Consider the following 25,599-nt stretch of genomic DNA (forward strand, 5'->3'; position numbering starts at 1 on the left):
GTAAACTAAATTCACCTTGTTACAAACAATCAAATTCAATTTCACTTCAGTTCAGTTTTATTTATGTGGCACCAAATTAAAATGATAGTTCCTTGAAGGCGCTAAAATAGCCTCTTGTATAGGGCTCTTCAAGTCCTAACCTGAGCTCTATAAGCTGTAAGCAGCAGAACTCAAGTAAACTTCCCCGTGAGCGTTGGTGACTTGGACAACATCCCCCGTCTCCTGGCAAGTCCTCCCTTCTCTTTATGACTTGTGTTAATTAAATCCACATTCACTTTCACTTCCACTGTGCTGCTCTGGTTGGCACAGATGGCATGGCCGCTTTATTACTGAGAAACACCAGAATTAATCTACAGCGCCTGTATTGCGTTCTGTTATAAGAGGATTTTCCGCCTGCTTCTTTCTTTGCCTAGCACTTTATGTGTTGAAGTGAGTGGCCTGCTTGCTATGATGTTTCTCTTTTACAGAGTCTTAGGGAAGTCAGGGACACATAATTACTTAGATTCAGCAGCCAAGGAAGATCTGACTGGATTAGATGTCAAGCCAACATGTAGTTCCAGAGGAAAACATCTGCTAAGGCTTTCAAGCATATATGCTCTGATATGTTGTGTTACATGCTAACCGTGCTGACAGACCCTCGCAGGAACACACGTGACACACTTTACTTTTTTAGTATTAGTAGAGATTACCTGTAAGAAAATGTTTTCAGCACCATGGAGAGCTCTGACCTCCGAGCTGCACCCGTATGTGCACCTTAAATGTGTCGCTGTTATCTCCTCCCAAGGAGGAAGACGAGAAGCTAAGCCTGGAGGACAACGTCCTGTTGGAGGAAGACTATGAAGCAGGGTACGAGGCTGAGGAGGACGAGGAAGATGATGTGCTGGAGGATGAAGAGGAGGAGGAAGAGGAGGAGGAAGAGGAAGCAAAAGAGAGCACAAAGATGAAGATTCTGCGGATGGTGGCAGAAGTTGCTTCCAAAGTGAAGGAGATCATCGGGAATTTGATAACCACTGCAGGAAAAGTGGTGATCACCATCTTGTTGTGCGTAACAGGTGAGGAAATCTTTTCTGTTTGTGGGGCAAATAAATAGTTTCAGATTATCATGAAACATACAGTCTGTTTGCTTATGTGTTCAAGTTGGGCACCTTACATTAACTTGAATGATGTTTGCTTTACAATTTCACCAGTTTTTGCTCCTCCAGCTAAGAGCAGCCGGGGTTTTTGAACACTTTAGAGTTTAAAACATTTTTCTGTTTAAACTTGTCTCAGTGGCTTTTAATCAGGGCCGCTTTATAGACATTTAAATGGGGGGATTTGTGACAATCAGAAAATTCTACTCTGATTTTTTTAATGATTTTGACTGTAAACACCAGTCTTTTTTGTGGAGGAGATGCAGTTCCCAAGCTGTGAAGAAAACTGTATGAGATATATCAGAGGGAGTCAGTTTTTTTCTATAAGTAGCATAAGATCTCCCAGCGCATATACTCTGATTTAATCTTAAGTAGTTATGTTTACAGTGATTGAGGATTGCCAGGAAAGGGGGGGGGGGGGGGGTTCTTAATCTGTCCTAATATACTGAAAACAGATTTTCAATGATGATTTATAATTATTTTTTTTGTTCTGTTGAAGTATGAGGGGTAGGTGCTGAAAAATATCTTAATGAGAAAGAAAGAAAGAAATGACCTACTTCCAGTCATCGTATTAGCAACGTGTATTTAGCGTGAGTCTGCTGGCTTTAATTTCAGACCGGTGCTCATAAAACCTGTTTTTCCACAGTTTCCCATGTGTTGTTGAACTCACCTTGAATAAAGTGTTTTTAAAACAGTAACTACATAGCTATGACGTTGTGATAACGAAAACAAGTGTGGTGCAAGGAATTTAGAGGAATTTAGATTTAAAATCTCATAATCCCTGAAAAAACAAGGCAGAAAAACCCCTCACCTTCATTCAAGACTTTAGAGAAAAGAAAACACTGAATAAATGATTCATTAATTCTCATATAAAAGAAATATTGCGACTCTAGACCACTTTAACTACTGCTCAGTCATGCCTAATTTAAAATCACTAGTTAACCTGACATACATGTCTCTGGACTGTGAGAGGAAGTTGGAGGAAGCCCACACGTGTACAGGGAGGATATCCAAACTCCACACACAAAGGCCCCAGCTGAGGCTCAAACCAAGAACCTTCTTGCCAACAATGCTAGCCACTGCACTGCACTTTATCACTATTCAGATTTATCTGGTGACAGTATATAATATAAAGTGTATTTGAACTGTAGTTTGACAGCCAAGACGTAAAACTGCATGAATAACTATGTTAAACCATATTTGGAATTATTTCTCAGTCAATATTTAACAGCATTAATGATGTGAAAGTTTTGCCACATTCAACATATTAAAACATTATAAAATTACGGGAACACAATCTGAGACTCCATGTGGGTTAAGAAAAGGCTTGTATTTATATACCACTCTGGCAGATGTCTGACTGGTTTTCACTGGTTTTATGTTTGCAGGAATCACGCTGCCCTCGCTGACCTCAGCTGTTTACTTCTTCACCTTCCTCTTCCTGTGCACCTGGTGGTCCCTGCGCCGGACCTTGAGCACGCTGATGTTCAGCTGCATGTGTGTTCTGATGGCCATCTTCAGCGCCGGACATCTGATCGTCCTCTACCTCTACCAGTTCCAGTTCTTTCAGGAGTCCGTCTTGACCAATGACGGCTACATCAGGTCAGAAATGTGAAGCTCAGAATTCAGACATTATACTGCTTTAAATGTTTGGCTTTACATCAGACAAACAAGACTTTATATTATTATTGTTTTATTATTTTCCACAATTTAACTCTGTTGGGCAAAACGGATCGCGGATCATTACAAATAATATGCTAACTCTATGTTGTTTGTATTTGTCATTCTCAAAAAATCAACAAAAACCAACAGGCTTTAAAAACTTTTTAAAAAGTCTTTTTTTATTCTCAGATAGGTTAGCGAAAGCAGAGTAATCAGACCTCAGAGGGTTAAACTTGGTCGGTGCACTTGACTTTCACTCGGCACACAAAAGGAAAGGAAACCAACTCAGGAACAAACACAAACTGTTGTCCCAACGACACAGTGAAAGTCAAACTGTGGCATTACAATTTGTCTCTCTCCTGTCATTTTGATGAATTGCTGAAATGTATTTCCATAGTTAAAAACATCACAATCTGATACTAACGCTCTTTTATCATGTGAATATAAATGACGTGTTGACAGGGCTCAGGAGCCAGAGCTCCTTCGACTCAACAAGATTTATTGCGCCCGAGGCAAGTTTGTTTAAACAACAAATATTTACTGTTGTTACAACCTAGAAAGCAATGAAAAGAAAAACTTAGCTGGAGGGTAGCTTCATCAGACTCCTACTCATAGCACATCAGTGTCAAATGCAGAGCTTTTAAGCTCTTCACTACAACCAGTGCTGTTTTATTATGCATGAAAAAGGAGGCAATCAGCTGTCTGTGGCTGCTGCGGTGAAGCGCTGTGGTTGGACTAAAGCCACACTGTTGAACGTCTTGCCAATATATGTTAGTCACAGTTGTTCAGTGAGCTGACTTCATAGCAGGCAGTCTGTCAGCTCATTGTTTCTATTCTGACAGCTTGGGATGAGAATGATGCTGTTTATTTAATAACAAATGTAGACTTTTAAAATATCTGCTATAATTCTCTCTAAACATGTCCTCTATCGACTTCTGCTATTAATTTGACTTTGTTTTCTTCACTGGTTTTAATCAGTCATCTGATTTTAATTGTTTAATTTGGCTAACGAACACATTCCCTGCTTCTGTTCACTTATCACGGACATTGGAGTTGGGGGTGAAGTTAGGCTCAAAGTGGAGGAGTTTAAGTATCTCTGGATCTTGGAACGGAGAAAGAAAGATTGACAGATGAACCGGTGCAGATGCTGAACCAATCAATCTGAGATGGTTGAGCCATCTGATTAGGATGCATCCTGGATACCTCCTCAGTGAGATGTTTTGGACATGTACAACCGGGAGGAGGCCCCTGGACAGATCCGGGACATGTGGGAGAGATAATCTTTCTCAGATGGCTTTGAAATACACCAACATCCTCTCAGAAGAGCTGGAGGAGGTGACTACGCCTTAGAATGCTAACTGGACCTCGAGAAGCGAGGGTGGATGAATGGATGCCAATATCATTTTAGTGGAGTAGTGCAGCTCAAAAAAAAAACTGGAATATCAAAAAAAGTGAATGATTTTACAGTTTGATTTAAAAGCTTTCTTATTTAATACACATGAAGAGAAATATTTCAAACTAATCTTTGGTTTAATTTTGATGAATGATGATTAGAGAATTATGTACAACATTAATTTTGTATTAAAGATAAAAACAATTGGAGTCCAGCAGCCACAGTAAAGGTAATTTATCACACTAAACTAAAACTAAAACAATGCAAATATGATGCTTAAATTCACTAGTAACTCAGAAAGATCAATTAAAAAATGGCTTTGAATGTAAACTAGAAAAGCTCTCTAAAGTTGATGTACGCCCACTGCTGCACAGCAGGTCCTTTAACTTATAGTAATGATGCGGTGTCTCACCAGTAGCACTGCAGCTGTCTCTGTGTAGCTGATATCTCAGTGCCCTTGGTGTTGCTGTGTTTTATTGATCTCAGACTTTCTCATTTGAAAGCTGTGCTGCTGTTACAGCTATGTATAGCTGAAACTGCCTCGATAAAGCCCGTGTCCTCTCCGTCCCGCTCCGGCCTCAGATGGCAGATAAGGAAGCGATTACAGTGTCCCACTGACAGGTTTTTCATTAGGAAACAAAGTCATTAGAATGAATGAACCGCTCACCCTCACACCATCTACACAGGGTAATCTCTTTAAATCGTCCAGCTTTAGTGACCGCGCAGTCTGAGTGTGTGATAAATTTGAGGGGTCATCACATCCCTCTACTATGCTTTAGTTTACCTTTACTTCTTAGGTTGTCTAAAAATCCTTAAATTTAAGAGAATACTTGTTGTTATTGGTCCCCTGAAATACTTAATTAAATGCTGGATATTGGAAAGTAAAATACTCAAAGGTGAGTGTAGGCTCTCGCCTCCAGAAATCTTTTAAATGAGACATAAAAGGAAAAGAATCACTGCCGTTAACACGTCACTGAGGAAGTAATGTTGTGAAGGCCAAAATTAGACACACATTTTAAGGGTGATTGGCATAAAACTGTGGAGAACTCGATGCCCTATGTACAAAGCATAAAAAAGCACTCTTTACTTTATAAATCCCCTATTTTATATTTAGTTAGTGTTTTATGGGGGGAGGGTTCCCAAACTGTGGTCTTCTCATTTCGGAAATAAAGAAGGACCTAATTTGTCTGTCTGAGGGCCAGCATTTGGAAAGGTTGTCACTTTTCCGATTCTTATTTCACAAACAGACTGTCTGTTTCATCATTTGCCGTCTACTCACACGTTCATGTTGACTTTCCACATCACTGAAGTATTTCTGTCTGCTGCTGTGTAAAAACTGAGGCATGATCTCCTCTGCTCTGGCCTGTTTAGTTCGCACTTCAGGTCGTCAGAGGGAAACTATTGGCCCATATATACGTGTAGCCTCGATTTGACAATAGGCCACCTCAGTGCCTGTCCTAATTGTCCCTGCTGACAATGACTCGGCCTTGCTGTGGACCTGGTGCTGAGTGAGACTGTTGAGAGTCCTGGCTTCCACTTCACTTCCTGCCTCACCGCCTTAAAGTGGAAGTCCCCTGTCATGTGACTAACCGGCCTTCCCCAGTTGTAACAAGAAACTGTTCAGGAAATGTGCTGGATTCTGGGGGTCGTTCGCTCCTCGACATGGCATGAAAGACAAGACTCTGGAGGCTTCTAAATCTGAGTGTTTGTCACTGGAATACGTCAGTGCAGTTCCTGAGTAGATGACCTTTATTCTGCTCAGAAGGAAAAGGAGTGAAACATATGACATCCTTTGTTTTATGAACACATTTTTAGCCTGGCTGCATTGTACAGAATCCAGGGTTAGAGAGTTTCTTGCCAAAATGACCACTAGAAGAGAGTTGCTACCAAAATCAGAAAGTATATTTAGTTTTTTAAAGTTCATTACAGAAGTCGACTGGAAGAAACTGTAACACTGGTTTTATTAAAGTGGATTTATGATGATGTTACAGTGGCCACTTCATCCACTGTCAGAAACAAACTCCTTTAACTCCTCTCCCTTAATCCCACTTTCTTCTGATTGGCTGCTTTTCATCAAAATGTTTGGACAGTGTGTGCGTTTGGCTTCCGTGCTCATAGTGAAACCTGTATACCTGAAGTGAGGAGCAATATTTGCCTTCTGTGAGATCACCATAAGCTAGTTTGATCATCATTGTTTATGTAGTGTCAAATCACAAAAAAACTTGCATAAACCATAAATAACTTGCAGTGTTATAGAAACCCCAACAATCCAGAAATCCCCTGTGAGCAACTTAAAGTGACTGTGAGGAGAGAAAAAACAACAGGCACCAACAGGCTCAGGAAGGGAGCCCTCTGCCGCAGCAAGTTGGGGGTTGAGGGGAAACAGATGACAGAAAAGGCGATGAACAGGATCAGGATGATCAACAAACAGGATAAATCACTACCTATGGAAGGGCTTGGACACAGGTTAATAACAAGCAGTAGAGGGAAATAAATGCACTGAGAGTCACAGAGAGAAAGAGAGCATAGAGGAGAAGAGCTCGGTGCATCATTTTACAAGTCCCCCAACAGCCCCAGTCTATGGCAGCATAACTAAGGGCTGTTTCAGGGTCGACTGATCCAGCTCTAAGAACAAGCTTTCAAGTTTTTAGCTTGCGTCTGTCTCCCTGACTCAAACTGAGAGCAGTTTTGACAGTAGTCAGACAGTAGATGAAGGCCCTGCCATAAGTAAGCCTGCACAGAGCGAAATGCTCTGCTGCGATCACATGGCACCATTTATTTTAAATTTCTTTCTGTACTGCCATTTTCCATAATTACCAAGCCTCCAATTAGATTTACCTAAATACTGTTCCTTTAAATCATTAAACTCTCAACACTGAACTGAACTGGATTTACTCGGAGCATCTGAGCAAAACAGTCCAGACATCCGTCTCCCCAGCAACACATTCCCACACCTTGCGGGAAATCTCCAGGTGAAGCCCGATGAGTTACATAGTCTCTCTCATGTGTTCTGTGCAGTCATCAGAAGATTTAAGCTGTTAAGACCTTTCGTACATTTTTGCTCTCCAGGATACGACTAAAGGAAGCCAGTATACTGTTTGATTTGAATTTGTTTAGTAAAATGTTTCTTTTCATGTATAAACTAAAGAAATTTACAAAGTAAAACATTAGGAGACAAAAAAGCATTATAAAATCTTATTTGTCTGCTGTTTTTACTGCTTAAAAACCCTTTTTTCCATCCTCATAAACCTTTCTGTCTCTTCTCAGTGTGTTTGGCATCTCCCCCATTGTCCAGAGCAACTGCTCCTTCACGTGGAAGCTCACTGTGCACCCGCGGCGTAAGTGGTACCACTTTGTCAGTCCCATCATGCTGCTGATCCTCTATTACACCCTGGCTACTCTCATCCGCCTCTGGCTGCAGGAGCCCATCGACCAGCTGATGGTGAGGACAGAGAGAGCGCACACACGCCTTTTTTTTTTTTAGTCAAAACGTTGTGACATGTTTTGTAAAGCACATCAATAATTTATTGATTTTCATTTATATCGGGTGTTTTTGATTTGAAAGCAGCTCCACAATTGTATTCATGATCTGGCTAAATTTAGATGTTGTGGATCAGATTTAGTAACAGTCTCCATCAGTCTTCTGTTCTTGAAACTGTACTGCAGGATTTACTAAATCACACTGCCTGTATGACATGTACATTTGTATGAGTTTAATATAATAATCCAAATCGCCAAGACAGCATATCTGCTGTTACAGACAGAGCTAAGTTTAGGTTTTAGTCACGTTCATATACAGAGATTCATGCATGAAAAAAAATTTCAGGGAACATAGAAGCTGCTGCATGTCGTTTCTCAAGACTGTGCACACACAGAACTCTGCAACATCACAACTCAGCTTTCACAGAGTTTGATCCTTTTCCTGTTTCTGTAGCGTTGGATCTGTTACATAAATATTTCAAACAGCTTTTAATGGAACTGAGACAGATGTTCAGTTTTGAATCTTAGCTTTGCAGAACAATATGAGCTACCTGTGCGTTTACTCACTTGTACAGTAACAGTAACTTCATTAGCACATGTTTGGGGCAGAATTTGGCGATCAATAATAAACAGATTTTAGGTTTATATGGCAGGGTGTTTGTGATAAAGCTGCCCCTCTCTGAGTAAACCCTACATCAAATCCTACTACCTGCAGATCGATTTTTTTCAGCTACATCTCATTGATCTGAATTGCTGTGGGGTTTAAGGAGACACGTGTGTCAAAGAGATCCTCATACTGAGATTTTTTTGGTTAATAGATGACTCACTCCCTGTTTTGGTATGCTCACTTTTGACCTGCTAATTTGGGTCAGTTTGTTGCTGTTGCTCTGCAGTACTCGAATTAAACTGGTGGACAATATCGAAAAAAACCATTATTTCACCAAAAAGCCATCATCAGTGTGATTTTATGTGAAATAACAATCACAGTACATGAAAGTTAGATGAGATTTCTGTACTAATCAAATAAAAGACATCTGCAGCCAAAAATTACTTTTTCAAGAATTGTATCATCACATTACCACTATACACAAATACACATGGGATATGGGAGGGTCAGTGTTAAAACTTGAACTTTCCTTAATGTTTAAAGGGGCACTGTGGGTTCTTTCTTCTGTTTCCTCTGTGTCTGGAAATCACAATTTTTTTTTAAATTACTTTTTCATTTTTACCTACTAGCTCACAAGGGCATTTCAACAACTGGAGCACAAATTTGGTTATACAAGAAAATTTGTTTTTAATTTCTCATTTTTGACAAAAGAAAAATTATGCATTTTGGCTTTACATTGTGACACTTTAAATTTGTTGATTTTTTTTTTTTTTTGCTTTATCAGAGCGTAAATGTGTTTTTCAAGCTCCCTGACAATTTCGACTGACTAGTTCCTGTATTTGAAGTTATGAGGGATAAACTAAAAAAAACAAAAAACATAAAAAGAACCCAATTTCCAACCACCCCAGTTTGAAAGCCGGTGACAGTTATTAGGTATAATGTTGCATGGATTAGGTTAATTTGCAAAAGATTTGGTTCTGAAGGATTCAGCAATGAACTTTTCTCAGATGTGACTGCTTTTGAGTAAACACAGCGAGAGAAATACACTGGGTTACAGAGACCAGCTCAATAGAAAGGTTACTTTTTAAAAACGCCTGATGACATTTAGCTATGACTGCCTGATTTCACTCTGTCCAATCAATCCAATATCACGCAAAGCTTGATGTATGAACTCAGTTCATACAATTCTTGACTTCTAGCAACTTCACACAAACTCATAAATCTGTGACTATTAACGCAAAGTTAGACCTAATAAATTATATCTAACTGAACAATAACAGTGTAGAGAAGAAACCTTGGTGGACAAACAGCATGTGCATATTTATGCTGCCCAATTTAAATTAGCTCCTCCTTTGGAAAGTGTGGATTCTGGATTAAAAGCAGATGCAAAAACTGGGTGGGTGTCAGAGACACGGTTTGAATGCAGTACACACAGCCTCCATGACAGCTCCACAGTAAATTCCAGACAGTGAACTGAAATAGATCCAGATTGAATTAAATGGGCAACCAGGTGGCCTTGTGATCAGAGAAACCGTACTGATGGAAGATTTCAGGGCAATCGATCACTGGTGGAATCTGTACACAGCTTAGGTGTTATCTGAGACACTGCTGGTCTAATTTTGACAAAGCATAAAGGGAGGACCGGTTTTGGCGCTACGTTCCTGTTTTACAGAGCTCTGTACAAGAGAAAAATGCAGCTCTTACATAATAACAGAATCCACTGCTCCAAAAATGTTGAATGAATGAAAGATCAGTGTTAAAATCTTTTCTATAGAGTCTGTAATTTCACACTTTTTCTCTTTATCAAGTTTATTCCTCACCTCTGTGAAATTATTTAGTATATTTTAAATGATTGCTTTGGGTTTTTATTGCTAATAATATTTTACAATTTTGTTTCTAACGTCTGGCCACAATAAGCAGCTCTTTAAAACACAAAAGTATCAAATGCACCCAGCACTTAGGTGTCACAGATTTGTTTTTAAGTGTAATCTTTGATTGCGTTGTGAGTTTCACTGCCACTGTACTATCCACTGTACTAGTGGGGAGACAAATCACAGATATGGAAGGAAAAAAGGAAAGGAAGGAAGGAAAAACCCACACTTCACTGACGGAGTATTTTATTTTAACAGTTTTGGTGAACTGACGCTGACTGTATTTTTGCTCTGCTCCCACCACTGAGTTGAAACTAAAGTCCTGAGTGAAATGTTGTGCAATCATATTCAAGAAGACCGCCCCTCCTGAATTCATCCTGCCTTCCTTAACCTCAGAGCTCGAGCTCAGCTCCGTTGTCCTGTAATGGAGTTATAGATGAGTGTTTTTATAGAGAGATCAATACCAGCCTGTAAACTGGTGGGGCTGTATGCATTATTGATCGCTTCATAGAGCGGTTTGTGTGTGTGTGTTTACGTGTACGCGTGCGTGGGTCTGTGTGTTTTCACCCACTCTTACACTTTAGATAATAAAAAAATGATTGTGGCTTAAATCAGCAGCGGACAGGTTTGTTCGATGGTGGAGATGCCAGATTATGATGGACTTCATGTTTGCCAGAAAAATAAGGCGGATTATAAATCACTTTACAGGTTGATTTATAGTTTGTCATCTGTGTTTATTCAGCAGCAGTTCATCAAATTCTGAAAGCAGAGTAATGATCCAAAGAAGTGAGACATAAGGAATCTGCTTCAGATGAATTTATAAGGTTTCACACTTAAAAAAAATATCTTTAAGATCTGTATGATGTCAGACACAAAGTTCAATACACATTGTTTTCTGAGGGGCAGCCAATCAGAAGAAAGTTGTGTTAAAATGAGAGAAGCTAAAACAGCTTGTTCCGGGGAGCAGGAAAGGACCCAGATGCAAGACTTATAAACTTAAAAAATAACAAAACAAGCCATTTATTAAGGTCAAAAGCAAATAGTGTCAAAATTCAAACAGCTAAAGCCAAAAGCACACAGGACAATAAGCAAAAACACACAAGGATGAAGTAAACAGAAAAAGAACATGATGAAATACACAAAAGAGGTAATTAGAAATTAGAGACACCTTGAGAACTAGACACATAAAACCAGTTAAGCTAAGAAGAAACAAAGAAAGAAAAATGGCTACCAAAATAAGGGATTAACATGACAGGGATAAACTGAAACTCAAGGAATTAAATATAATCTATGATCCTAACTACAAACAAAAACTACATTTCAAAGGTAGAATAAACTAAGACTGGGACTATTATCATAAAGAAGCCAGCCAGTAAATATCTGCTACATAAAAAAACTTAAACAGAAGTCCAACACCATAAACACAAAGTCACGTGATGACTCGCCTGATCAGTAGTGGGCTAAGGACCTTTAGGACCACCTCCAGAGGGGACAGCCCTCCTAGCCTAGTGGGCTAGGCGTGTCTTACCTAAGACTCTGCCAGTTGCTTTAGAACTAATGAGTCCTTTTGGATAAGATTAAAACGCTTCAAAAACAATTTAAAAAGTGCAGTTGCCTTTTTTTTCATCATTTAAGACTAACCTGGATGACTGAGAATCCGCACAGACAATTAAGTCTCTTATTTTACCAGCAGTCTTAATAAACTTGGATCTCACTTTCTAGACCTGCTTACAAAACCCCAATGCATCAACACCTACAGAGAGATAATAGAAAGAAATGCATGAAACGTTTTCAGAATTAAAAAGTCAAGTGCAAGAATGAATGTTGTTACATAAATATAACAATTTAAAATGTTTCAGTAACAAAATGTAGCTCCTTAAATTTGTATACTGCAAACTAACTGAATAAAGTAACTGGTAATATATAAATGAACATCACGCAGTACTGCTTCCTCGTGATGCAGTAAATGATGAGTGGAGAAATAATCAGCTGTGCAAGACAAAATCAAGTCCAGACAAAAAAATATAGACTGTACAATAGTCTTACCTTCTTTATTATTGATTTATTACAAAAATGCAATTGATTTTTGTCTTTAGTGTTCATGGTAGGTGCTGAAAATGAGCTTAACAGCTCCTCTTTAAATAACTTCTTGTGCATTTTTACTTCGTGGTGACACTCTCGTCAGGGACGCTAACTCGGTTCATCCAAGTCCTCCTCAGTTTCTTCCCTCACAGACCGTAAAACAGTGTTTTCTAGAAGCAGATTGAAACCATAACTCTTGAGAGTATCATCTCCGTTGCACAACAGCGGAAAGATTCACATCAAACACGAAACTTCTCTATCTGTGTTTTTTCAGGATGACAAGGACGATGATGTGTGCGAGGAGGAGGAGCTGGGCAAATCATTTATCTCAGCCAACAGGAAGCGGCTGCTGTGGTGGGGATCACGCCAGGGCACAGACGAGAAAAACGTACGTCAGGGTTAAGACACACGCGGACACAAGCCACTCAAAGTATTGATTATTATCATTATTTTTCTACGATGCCGTCCTTTTAAAACAAACCGGATAAAGGTTCAGAAACAGAGAAAAAATAATAATATTTTTTTAACTTTGTAAGCGAGAAAAAAACACTTGTTTCTTTTTAACGTTGTCAGAACTGATAACAAATGTTGTCCTGAAACACTTTGATTCAGTTTTACGATTCAACAATAACAGGCAGTCTTAATAAAGCAGAATGGAACAAATCAGTAATATTAAAGTTTCAAATAACAATAAAAACAACTCTATTAAACTCTAACGTCAAGCTGCAGCTGTTGATTGTTTCCTTAAACTTCCATTTGCTTCATCTTCATGATAATCGACTCATCCCTGGAAAGATTTCAGACCAAGACACTTTGCCTCTCTTGCACACGCACGCTTATTGTGACCTTGTTCCTACATCAAGGCCCGTACGCTGTCTCCACCGTTGACCTCCTGAGGTTTAAAAGCTTTCAGGGTGTGCAGACGCAGATGAGTGATGGTCTCGATTTACAGATTAGCAGCACTCGGCTTTGTTCTTGCTTATCAACCACTATAAAGAACACGGAGGCCTTTGACTTCAGCAACTCATCGATAACACACCTTGCCTTGTATGCTCTTTTTCTCCTCTTAGCTCCTCTCCACCCAGGATGGAATCAGTACAACAGAGGTGCGGGTTGTTCTGGATGTGTCTTAAATCTGTGCATTTTCACCCCTTTTAGTCTTGCTGCAAGAAAGGAAATCGCTGCAAAGTGCTTTTCACACTGCATCCTCATTGAACGGGGTTCCTATAATTTTTACATCCTGATTGGTTCTGTTAATCGAGGGCTTAAGTAAACATTATATATACATATGTTGGTAACCTGATCTACCTTTATCTTCTCAGTTGAAAAGCTGTGCAAGTATTTCTTAGTTGGAAATGTTGGAAGAGGGAGTACCTGTACAGCTTTTACAATACAAAAGTCACAGGAATTATATCTGATGAATATTGATGATATTTAAAGGTTTGGTTCTTATTTTTAGACTCTCTTGAACACCCATTGGTTAAAATTTAGATTGAGGGTACTATTGCCTCCACTTTGAACTGTCCTCCTGTTCATATCAACATTGAATAAACATCTCTCAAATCTTTCAGCATTTATAACAGTGGAACATGAATTAAATTTTGAAAGTCAGAGTGCAAGCGAGTACATTAACAATTATAAATAACAAATGTTTTATGTTGCGTGGTTTGTTTTGTTATATTAGTATCAGTATTGGTCTAAATCTGTTCAAGGTTGAAGACGTCTTAGTACAAAAATGACTTCTTTATGTGCAACATTTGAGCAAGAGAAACATTGTTTGCAGGAGCACAGAAAAGTCATTTTGCACCAAACTCTCAACTTACAGCATTGTCAGTCTGCTGAGGCCTCACATTGTTTTAGGTAGTGATTTTTTTAGACATTGTTTCTGCACAGGAAAAACTTACAGCTAGCATTATGAGGGGAAATTATTACACTAGTACATACGTGCATTTGGCTATTTTTTAAAGAATTTACAGGCCTGTCTGTAGAAAGCACAATTTCTCAGATAGAGGACTGATGTTTTGTTTCTAGCTTCTCATATACAGAGGACATAATAACATTTTAAACTTAACAGTAGGCACCTGAAATTTTTGCCTAATTCTATTTAAGAAGTTTTTCTTTCCCATGAAACCTTTTTCAGGCAGATCTGTGATTGTCGGATGGGAATTTTTTTGTTTGTTTGTTTTTTAATTTTAATAAAAGGCCTACAGCCCACATTGTATTTCAAAAACTACAAATGAGTAGAGATCAAACTAATGACATCACAATGTGAGAATGCTGTCACCTATCCACCACCAGCACACCTTCTAGGTTATCACAGCTCTATTTTCTCTTGATAACTACTTTAGTGCGGCAACAGCTTATTTAAACAATGTATAGCTAACAAAAATTGAGTTAATGAAGTTTAACAAATAAAAATAAATGGATTTTAATGTATATCACATCAAATTTGACATTCTACAGATACAAATATAATATGGATGTTATTCATATATTTTGATGAGGATAATCATCCATTGAAAAAATATGAAAGCCCTCGATCAAAGTAATTTTAATTTGATTTCATTTCATTACATTTTTTTTTTTTAGAAAAGGGGTTGTATCGACTTCAAAAACCATGCAGTGTGAAAAGTAGAAATCGTGCCTCTATTGCCCAACAAAGCCAAAGTGTGGTAACTAAATGGCTAAAGTTTCCTGTGGAAAAAAACAGTGTCCAGTATCAAACAACATTAGTTACTCCTCTTTGCCTTTGTGAGGCATGCTAAACTGTTGTGTGAGCTCATAACAAAAAAAAAAAAGTTCGGCATCTACTGAAGTTTATTTGTTATTTATTTAAAAATGATCTGCAGGCTGTGCCCACTTCAAACGGGACCTCCTTTGAGTTTGCCGTGACTGAGAATGGACCAGTCTGTCGGGACTTGTACTCAACCCCTCAGTACAAAATGGACCAGCCCAGTGATGGCACAGGTGAGCTGTTTATTCATTCTATTATGAACATTTCTAGTCTGCAGTGAATCTGTAAAATAGTGCTGCTACCACATAAAACATTCAAAATTGTCATTTTGATATTAATCATAAACACCTCTATTCAAAACTGCATGTTTTATTTAAATTTGTTTGATCATGTGAAACGTTTCAGTGTGACAAAGATATAGAAAAGGAGAAATCAGGAAGGTGGTTGAATTCCACATTTGTTTGTAAGGGTTTAATTAAGTTTCATATGCTTAGTTACAAACGCTAAATAAAATATAGAGTGTAACAGTAAATATTTTTTCTGATTAAATTAACTTTTTTAGGTTTAAAAGTTTTTTAAGTTAACTGTGTGAGGAATAAATTGTCATAATCATAAAGTGATTGGAAGTAATTAAGTACCTTTGATGAAGTTTTTACCAAATATGGTAAAAACTTATGTATGGTGTATTTCCACCATAACTTTTACAAATAGACGATACATGTTATGCAGTGAATTCAAATGTGCACAGTTAACAGTACATAAAAGCAGCAAAGATGGCTTCAAGATAAAGTAAATTATCTTTCACATTAAGTGTTAAATACATCTGCTACTTCACCCTTCCCGCCTTCATTTTGGTTTTATGTTTCACTTATTTGCAGCCGAGTTCACTGAATTGTTTTAAAGGTTTCCTTCACTTATTTTAGTTAATATAGTAGTTATGAGGTGAGATACTTAATAGCCTGTGAATATGGCTGTTTAATGTACTGAGGAACTTGTAAAGTCTTAAAAAACTTTTCAAGGGACATGAAAAGGAAAGATAGGGAAAGTCTTATTTGGGTTTCTGCCGAGTTACTTTACTGTGTAAAATCTGAGGTGTTTAGAGCTTTTTGCAAACTAAGAATCGAAAGTCAGAATCTGTCTTCTGTGCTTTGTGAAGTTAAACTCTCACAGTTGCCCCCAACTTTATGGAAGTGCAGTAATAGATCCACACAGTTCCACAGTAGAAGTGTTGTAATGAGCTGTTTGTTTGTCCAAACAGAGAAGAAAGAAGAGTGTGTGTATGAAGTGTGTTTGCCCCCGGAGGAGTCATCTGTGAAGGAGACCGAGAGTGAAGAGAATATAATAAAGAAAAAAGGAGTCGGTGCGATGGTCAAAATCTTCCACTTCATCATGAAACAAAGCTACATCGGTGCTCTCATATCCATGATGGTGAGCAATGTTGAAAGTCAGTGCTTAGTTTTGCTTAATAATATGAATGAAATTTTAAAAATATACATCTTACTTACTTTGTCGTTCCTACTTGTTCTCTTAAAATGCGCTTGCTGTTTATATGAACAGATTAATTTGACATTCAAGTTTTATATCCAGAGAGTAACAGGCCCAAACCCACAAACCTGGTGGAAAAATGTCGTTTGCAAAACACTCCTGCCTGCTCGATCAACATCAATGCCCTTGAGCAAGGCACTGAACCTCTTTCTGCTCCAGTGGAACTACTGGCTGGCTAGCAGTAGGAAACTGTGGCTTTACTGGGCAGCGTCTATGGTTGCATGTGTGGCAGAATGCAACCAAAAATGAGCATCTGTTCTCAGTTTAGACATTCCTGGAGTAATTTTTTTTTTTTCTTTTACAGAAATACAAGTAGCGCTACTGTTTGTTAAATTGTTGTCATGTCACGACAGCATATGTTGCTCCAAAATATCAGCGTACTTGTCAGAGCTAATGGCGCCTTCACAGAACTGCAAGTTAGCGTTCCCAAAGGCACTGACGCAACTCCAAACGTTGCTGGTAACAATCTGTCCTTTGCTCTGGAGTGCACAGCCTGATTTTACTAAAAGAGACCAGAAATATTGATTTGTCTAACCACACTGAAAGTTACCACTATGTGACAGTCCATCGCACCGAGCCTGAGAAGCGGACAGCTGTGTTTTGCACGATGACATTTGCAAATTTTAGCCTAACTGGCACTGGCACTTCTGTTATATCGCCTATAGATAAAGATTTGTGATGAGAAATGAAGAGTGGGTGGACAGTCAATCGGAAAGCGGCTGAATGTAATCTGGACAAGATCAGCATTAGCCAAATAATACCACCATGGATATGTGGTGGTAAATCTACTACACCACTGTCCCCTGATGCTATAGTAGATTCAACACTATTGGACAAAAAGTTTAATTCCAAACTCACAGACAGGCATATATTGATCAGTATTACGGTTATGTCAAAATCTATATAGATGCATCTACTAACACAGCCAACCACAGCGGGATAGTATCAAAGCAAGGAAAAGGCTCAGTGATGGATTATCAGTTTACAGTAGAGTAGAATACGGCAGACAATTGAAGAAAGGTGGCAAAAGCAACGGGAGGAAGAGAGGAAAGGGCGATGGTTTTACAAAATCCAAAGCAAAACAGGAGAAATGAGAAGCGCAGAAAGGAACAGGAGAGAGGAGACAGACATGTTATTTTTAACAGGAAAAAAAACATGAAAATATATGAAAATCTGGCTGCAATAGAGAAGATGAAACCATAGAAAATGTTTTAGTGCATTGTCAGAAATATGATGCTGAAAATGAATCGCTGATTCAAAAGCTCAGAGATATGAAAGTGAGACTGGACTTGGTTGATTTATTTCACAAGAACTCGAAAATTGAAAGTTATCCAGCCATATTTTGTTTTTTAGGACAGATTCATTTGTTTGGGAGGATATTTTTTTGTATTTCAGTCCACACCAGTTGTTGGTGGTAATGCACCATTTCTCTGTTTGCCAACTCCCAATAAATAATAAAAAGGAAACACAAGAAGAAGAAAAAAAAAAAAAAAGATTTGTGATGTAGCACAGACAGATTGTGTCTTTGATCTCTATGTAAATAAATTCCTTCAGAATCCTGAATTCCTGAAATCATTGAATTATGTTTTTCACTACGAAAAATTAATTATTCAAAAGTCTTCCTACTTTTCTTTGAAGAATATTGTTTAAAAACCTTTTTCTCATCCATTCATGGGAAAATGTCAGTGCTGAAAGGACTAAATGCTGCTTTTATAACAAATCATAGTTACCATCTTCTAAATACATCAGCAGTCTCAAGTTGCATAGTTACCATACTTTTTGTTTTGTTGCCATTACTGTTTTTTTTAATTTGCGTTATTTATTTTAATCAGTTAGTTTAGCAATAAATTTGTTCAAATACCTGTTAAATAATTTAAATGTTACTGTTTTTATTGTTATTTAACAGTAAGTTAACAATCTGTAATTCCAAACTTGACACATGCTGATACACCAGTGCAAATCTCAATTTTTGGGAAGCCATAGACAAGATCGTTGCAAAATTTTTACCAAAATGTTTGAGCATTAAATTGAAAATTAAAAAAGTTATTGATGCTGTTGCTTCATTACTTTGTCATGTTATGCATTATAACAAACGTACACATTTTTGGTCATCTGTGTTTGGATCTCAGTCGTCTTTGCGGGTCTGAATAGTAGAAACTGATTTATATTTAAAAATAAAATTAAGCCAAAGTAACGAATCATTGTTGTATTAATTCTGTCAGAAGTGAAAAACGGTTTGATGATCATCTGGAAATCTGCTTCTCTTTGTGTTTGTGTATATATGTGTGTTTGTGCGTGTGGTTTCTGCGCCAACGCACTATTTCCGAGCAGTAGTCATATTTGGCCTTCCTTAGTCATTCATGACTGCAGCATTTGTTGTAAATTTTTCTCTCCAATTTGTTTGTCTCCAGGCGTGGAGCATCACATACGTCAGCTGGCTGACGTTCGTCTTCCTCATCTGGTCCTGCCTGCTGTGGATGGTCCGTGATCGGAGGCGCTACGCCATGCTGTCGTCTCCCTTCATGGTGGCCTACGGCAACCTGCTGATAGTTCTGCAGTACATTTGGACTTTTCCGGACATGGATTACAGCAAAGTCAAAGGCTTCTTTGTTGAGAAGAAAAACCCATTCCACTCACTTTCATCTAAGGTTTGGGAGTTCACATTAGCCAAACAACTAAACCTGACATTTAGCTTGACAGCCTGCAATCTTGACCACGTAATATGGTTTAATATGTGCAGGGATTTAACATGTACTCTGCATATGCTGCACCAAGCTTTATTTTTTAAGATTCTGAAACAATCTCGCTAACAAATTGTGTCTCTCCACTACTCGGTTAATAATATAAGACAGTGTAGTTATGCAATGTGCTCCTGAAGAAGGTCAGGTTATAGTGTTTTGACATGTGTTGGAATAACTCTAAGGCGTTCAGGTTTCCAGCTACTGTACTTGACCTGATTATGTCTGGAATGAGATTTTATGATTTTATGCAACACACAAACTTGGAATTACCGTAACGTATTTTTTAAATTACTCACATTTCTGTTGTAGTGCAGAGCGTATGTGTTTATTAATTTAAAGAGTGAAGATGCATTGCACTGTATTTCACACCTGGGTGAAAAATGATGGCTAATGATGTTTATTTCAAGAGTTGATGCAGACAAATTTAGACAATCCAAGTATAGTTTACAAACTCATGTCTGATTTACTACATGCAGTATACAGAATATCCTCTTGTGTTATTTTGACCATCAGTATTTTTGGTCCCACACAGTTAAAGTAAACTCTGTGTGATTTGTTGTTTCATCTTTTTGTTTTTTTTGCTCCTCGTCTTTTTTAAAAAGGTCCTTTGTATGCTGACCTTCTGGTTACTGCTGAGACAGACGCTTACAGAGAGACAAGAAAAACAAAAGGAAGACAGCACTGGTCTCTTAGACGTTCATGTAGAGGATCAGAAGAAGCAGGGTAAGCTCTATGCTATTATTTTGTTGTCTTACAGTAGTATATACGTAAAGAGTTTATAAACTCTTTACGTATGTTACAATAAACTTAAACTTATTTTAAAAAATGCTTAGGAAATATATAAACTTTGTTAACAACAATGAAAAACATGAACAAATATCTCTTACAAGTATTAGAATTAGCACATAATGGCATTGGAAAACTTATGATAGAGACTTTTAACACTGATCAGCAATGTCACTGGAGATCTTGGGTGGGCCCAAAGAATTTTAAAGAAGAAGAAAATATGCCTTTATTCATTCATTAGAAATGAAAATCCAGAAACAAATATGGTCTACTAGACTGAAAAATGCAAAACTGCTTTTACAGAGGAAGAGGAGTCTGAGGAGGGAGGGGAACAGGACCTCATGCACGTCCTTGGTAACATGGTGATGGCTCTGATGGTCAAATATTGGATCTACATCTGCGGTAGCATGTTCTTCATCGTCACCTTTGAGGGACGTATCGTCATGTACAAGATCATCTACATGATGATGTTCCTCTCCTGTGTGGCGCTATACCAGGTACGCACCGAAAGAACGCCAAGTGATTGACAATAAACATGCTGACGTTTCTATTTGAGATGTACAAGTGCATCCCAAAAAAATGGAATATTGTGATACATTTATTTATTTTTTGTTTTTTGTAATTTAATTCAAAAGGTGAACAATGACAGTGTGTATTCATAGCACGTAAGGTGAAATATTTCAAGCCTTTAATATTAAAATTTTTATGATTACGGCTTTAAAAATCAGAAATTCAGTATCTTAAATTATTAAATACGAAATTTCAAGTTTGAGTAAATGACTATCCAAAAAGGTAATATCTTGGTCTACTACGGTAGAGGCAGCCTAGATCATGTGGAAGCTAACTTGACAGTTTTCCATATGGGTCTTCGACACCCTTCTTAATGGAAAGTTGACTGGAAGATAAAGGTGTGACAAGAAAAGGTGCTCAAGGCGCAAGGATGTTTGTGCAGACATCAGAAGCATCTTACTTGGGTTAAGGAGAGGAAGAAATGGACTGGTCGTCTGGTTACTTTCAGATGAAAGTACATTTCTCATCATGTTTTCAATTTCCACTCTTCCCCTACTCGTAAACAAAACTCTGAGACACTTAAACTCCTCCATCTTCAAGGTCACAGCAGCTTTGACAAAACATCAGTATTTTGGGAATAAGGATCAGTAATGACTTTTAAATGTTTTTGGCATTTATTAAACAACCATGAGACACACCTGTGAAATAAGGATATTTAATGTTTTGTTATAATTTTTGGAGTATATATTTGAAGTGTAGATATGAATATGATGCCATAAACGTCCCAAATTCAATTTCCCAAACACAGAATTTGCTGTCATTTGTTAAGTGAGTTCATAAAGTATGTGCTTTCCAGGTTCGTAGCACATTTTGTATTCCTAACTCCCAGCAACAGCCAGAGGCAGACTGAGAAGTCACATAAATCCAGATGTCCTCTTCTAATTCTTGTCATGAAGGTGCACTACGAGTGGTGGCGAAGGATCCTGAAGTACTTCTGGATGTCGGTGGTTATGTACACCATGCTGGTTCTTACAGTTGTCTACACCTTCCAGTTTCCAGAGTCAATACACACCTGGGGTAACATGACAGGCCTGGATAAAAAAGGGTGAGCGCCACTGAGCAACTGCCGGTCTGAGCGGCAGGATACAGATTCACTGCCTATGTTTCCCAGAGAGGCACAGCTTATGGCTTAGTCATCAAACCAACTGTTTGTCTTGAGCTTTTTTGTTTTGTTTTGTTTATTTTAGTAGCTTTGCCCTGCTAGCGTAGCAAAGCATATGTATAGTGGCTTTAGTTGGGGATGGAGGAGAATTTTAGAACTGAATTCACAGATGTCTTATTTTCTTTGATTTCTTTTAAGTAGATATATAGGTAGATATTCATGATGTTACCTAAAAAATCTATTACAAATTGTAGTAGTTCAGTTCTAGTAAAACTACTTTAGTATGTATCTGTTCTTCCAATTTATAGAGCATAGTTGCCTCACAGCTCTTGAAGATGAACCTGCATATTTTAGTAATGAAAAAAGCTACAGGAAAGACTGAAACTATTGTTTCTTGTTTAAAGAAATATACCTACACACTACCTCAAGTAGTATACTTAATTATGTTAATATACTCAGCCATACAAATATAATCAACTATAGTTGATATGTGGTTGTTAAAAGCCTGATTAGTCGTGACAGCTGTGTCCAGGGGCACTATGATATTAAACTGTTTTTCTGTAACATACCATTTTAGTGGTTATATATATATATTTATTTATTTATTTATTTATTTATTTATTTATTTATTTATTTATTTATATATTTATTTATTTATTTTTTTCATTTTTATTTTGAGTTTGGTTTGAGTAAGTTCAGATTTAGTTTTCAGACCTCCCAGTCTCAAACATAGGTGCCAGTGCCTCGTCACGCTTGCTGTGTTGGCAAATTTGACTAAATTACCTTAAGTACTTTAACTATAATTACAGTGATTTAAAGGGTAAGGGTCACATTTATGTGAGAATTTCTTTACATTTTCACGTAAACGGAATAAAGTCTTTTGGTTTAAGGTCATACTGTAGATTGCTATGATGTCACAATAACCCCCCAACATATAATTATTACAAAATGTTATATAAACACCTGGTAGTATTAGATGATGAATAGATTAGATTTTATCTACAGAGTCAATATTCAGCTTCGCTGTGCTCAGTCTTCCAAACTTCAGCAGTTCTTCACACAGTAACCTTGGGAGTGATTTAAGCTTAATCTCACAGTTTTCTGTTTCCTTTGAAATGTTTGTGAATGCAGTCTGGAAGCCCTGGGCTTGAAGCAGTTCGAGCTGGGCGAGCTGTTCATCAGGATTTTCATTCCCACGTCCTTCTTGCTGGCGTGTATTCTCCACCTGCACTATTTCCATGACCGCTTTCTCCAGCTCACTGACCTCCAGGCTGTAGTGGCTAAAGAAGAGAGCACTATCTACAGGTGAGACACATGCTGCTTTTTTTCAATTCATACTTATAACAACAGTAAAGTGATGGGAAGTTGTTTAGATATAGAAATGGTAGAAAATTTGGTTTTATGGGGTTATCGTGATTCAGAATCATTGTAAGTACATTTTCTTTGCTTTGAAACTAAGTGTCTTTTCTCCTTGTAACTTGGAAGCTTTTGGTTTGCTGTAGAGCCCGACCGACACCAATACCGATATTTGGTGATCTAAAAATCCGAAATATCGGTCAGTATTTTGCTTTGTTTCATGCACACAAACAGATTTCCCTAACATTTATTATGTGTAGTTTTTTACAATTTCATACCAAGATAGTGCAGAATAAAAATAAACTTGTTTTATTGTGGATTAATTGTGGAGAATAGTGCCCTCTGTTGCACTCATAACATCGCTGAAGGGTGTTTCCCCTTTTTCCTCTTTGCTTTTTAAAATTTTCATTTATCAGCCAGTAAATGAAAATGATATGCCTGATATATCGGAAAATATTGGCCCATGCGGTCATGCAGTAATGCAGTATATTGGTCATCTGATATATCAGTCAGTCTTTAGTTTGCTGTGCCGCCCCACCCCGACTTCTGCTTGTTACATTTTGTACTTCACAACTCCAGTGCAAATTGATTAGTAGATAATTATTGCAATAAATTTCCACTACTCACGAAGTATGCATGTAAAACCCAGTTCATCCGCTTTTATGTCACACCTTGTTATACGGCCGCTGTAACCTCATCGGTCATTGCGTGCTGTGTCGTGCAGCTGTGTGTCATAACATGCACATTTCACAGTCTGCGGCATGGGTCATTTAACTTTAGCGTTGTTTTTGTGGATTTTGTTGTTCTGCTACCACTTGCTCAGCTCTTCTTCCCTCTGCTTCTCTCCGTCACCTGCTGCTTTCTATCTTCTCCGCCTGTTTCACTCACAGCCACGCCAAAGTCAATGGGCGTGTCTATTTAATCATGAATAGGTGGGTATTTGCTCGCTTTCTGTAGCATCAATCACCATCCCATGTCACCTCTGAATCTTAGCGTTTTCTTCCTTTTGCAATACATCCTCAGCACCCACAGTGACTTACCCCTCTTACCTTGTTTTTGATGGTATTTTATTGAGAATCTGAAATATCTTGCACCTGAAGATCAGGTATTTTTCATGACATGACTGGTTTTCTTTTTTGGGGTTTTGGGGTTTCTTTATTTTGCCTGTAGCCTCCTCTTATTTGGATTTTCTATGTTTTGTTTTTTAATAAAAAATGTTCTACTTCTGACAGGCAACAAACTTACTCATGCATGTTTAAAACTGCAAAAAGTTCTTGCTCCCCTCCACTAACTTTACACTGATCCACACCCTGATCTATGCACTGAACCCCAGAAAATTACCCCCTTCCTATAAAAGCTCGCCTCCCCCAAACCACTGGAGTCCTGCAGCCAGTTTTCGTGCATTTTAAAATGACGTTTCAGCCTGTTTTTGTGTCAGTTTCTCTTCTCACTGTTTATGATGACTTCTGTGTAACTATATTGTTCTGAGCAGCATCAAAGAAAAAATTCCCACTCCACAGAGCAAGTAAGTGTGACTACCAAACACCAAAATGCTCGTCTTGACATGCAGCCAGTCCGTGCAAGCCAAACCTGAACCTTGACATGGCTCCATTATTGCCTGAAAAGACATTGAAGGATTAAAGCCTCCCCTTAGTTGTTTATCTGCTGCTCAAAGATCAGACACCATGAATACAACACGGATTATTTTAAAGAATGCAGCAGGAATGTGCACTGCTTTTAGTTTGAAATGCCTGATGAAACACTGCTCTGTTGTTCAGTTAGCAGAACGAGCAGATTCCCATCCTGCATCGGAGTCATTTGACAGTCATCTTGACCTTGTGTATAATTTTTCAAGTATTTATATACTTATGAGGACAGAATACCTTAGAAAATAATAAAAGAGATTTCTTTTTTTGTTTGTTTTTAGGGATTTGGTTTTTGTTCACTGTGCTGATGTCTTGGTCGAGTTTAAGATCAGATGCAGATAAATTTATGGAATATTAGGACGAAAAACTTACGAGGAACACCTCTTCTTATCTTACAATATTGATCGTAGCATATCCTTGTAGATATGTCTGTATGTATCCCGTCGCCTCCTTTTTAAACAGTTATCATAACTATTTATTAATAATCTTCAAATGTACATATATGACCCAATGGTCACCAAAATTTGTATCCACTAAATACCAACTATGAAGATTTTTATCACAAGAAATGCTGGTTGGATTGTATCGATAAAGGATTGAGAATTAAATATATTTTTTTTATATCTCTACTACCAAACAGTTTCTAGTGTTTTTTTTGTGTATAATTTTGTTTATTTTTATATATTTCGTTTTGGGTTTTATATGTCTTCACTTCCCATTTGTCCTTTACCTAAAGGAAATATGGGTAAAAACATTATCAAATCTAGGAGCGTATTCATGCTCGAACCAATAATGCCTTTATTGGAAGTTTTGAATTTAGTTGCCACATGATCCACAATTACAATTTACAACATATAATTTGACGTTTTTTAATGGATTATTTGGACATAAAAA

At 37.8% G+C, this 25,599-nt stretch overlaps 1 protein-coding gene across 8 annotated transcripts in view; it reads left to right on the forward strand.

Moving 5' to 3' along the window:
• The window catches only part of piezo2b (piezo-type mechanosensitive ion channel component 2b), a 91,836-nt gene that overhangs the window by 24,861 nt on the left and 41,376 nt on the right, over nucleotides 1-25,599 (forward strand). For 6 of the 8 annotated variants that reach the window (XM_026148831.1, XM_026148837.1, XM_026148832.1 and 3 more), the window contains 12 exons: nucleotides 785-1,052; nucleotides 2,519-2,732; nucleotides 7,453-7,627; nucleotides 12,500-12,613; nucleotides 13,296-13,331; nucleotides 15,075-15,192; nucleotides 16,218-16,387; nucleotides 18,916-19,152; nucleotides 19,848-19,968; nucleotides 20,335-20,528; nucleotides 21,498-21,646; nucleotides 22,835-23,008. In XM_026148831.1, coding sequence (XP_026004616.1) covers nucleotides 785-1,052; nucleotides 2,519-2,732; nucleotides 7,453-7,627; nucleotides 12,500-12,613; nucleotides 13,296-13,331; nucleotides 15,075-15,192; nucleotides 16,218-16,387; nucleotides 18,916-19,152; nucleotides 19,848-19,968; nucleotides 20,335-20,528; nucleotides 21,498-21,646; nucleotides 22,835-23,008 — 1,970 coding nt within the window. The remainder of the gene's footprint in view (nucleotides 1-784; nucleotides 1,053-2,518; nucleotides 2,733-7,452; nucleotides 7,628-12,499; nucleotides 12,614-13,295; nucleotides 13,332-15,074; nucleotides 15,193-16,217; nucleotides 16,388-18,915; nucleotides 19,153-19,847; nucleotides 19,969-20,334; nucleotides 20,529-21,497; nucleotides 21,647-22,834; nucleotides 23,009-25,599) is intronic. The other 2 variants (XM_026148833.1, XM_026148834.1) reach the window with 1 other exon arrangement.

Source organism: Astatotilapia calliptera, chromosome 18 (genome assembly GCF_900246225.1).
Source record: "Astatotilapia calliptera chromosome 18, fAstCal1.2, whole genome shotgun sequence".
Lineage (NCBI taxonomy): Eukaryota > Metazoa > Chordata > Actinopteri > Cichliformes > Cichlidae > Astatotilapia > Astatotilapia calliptera.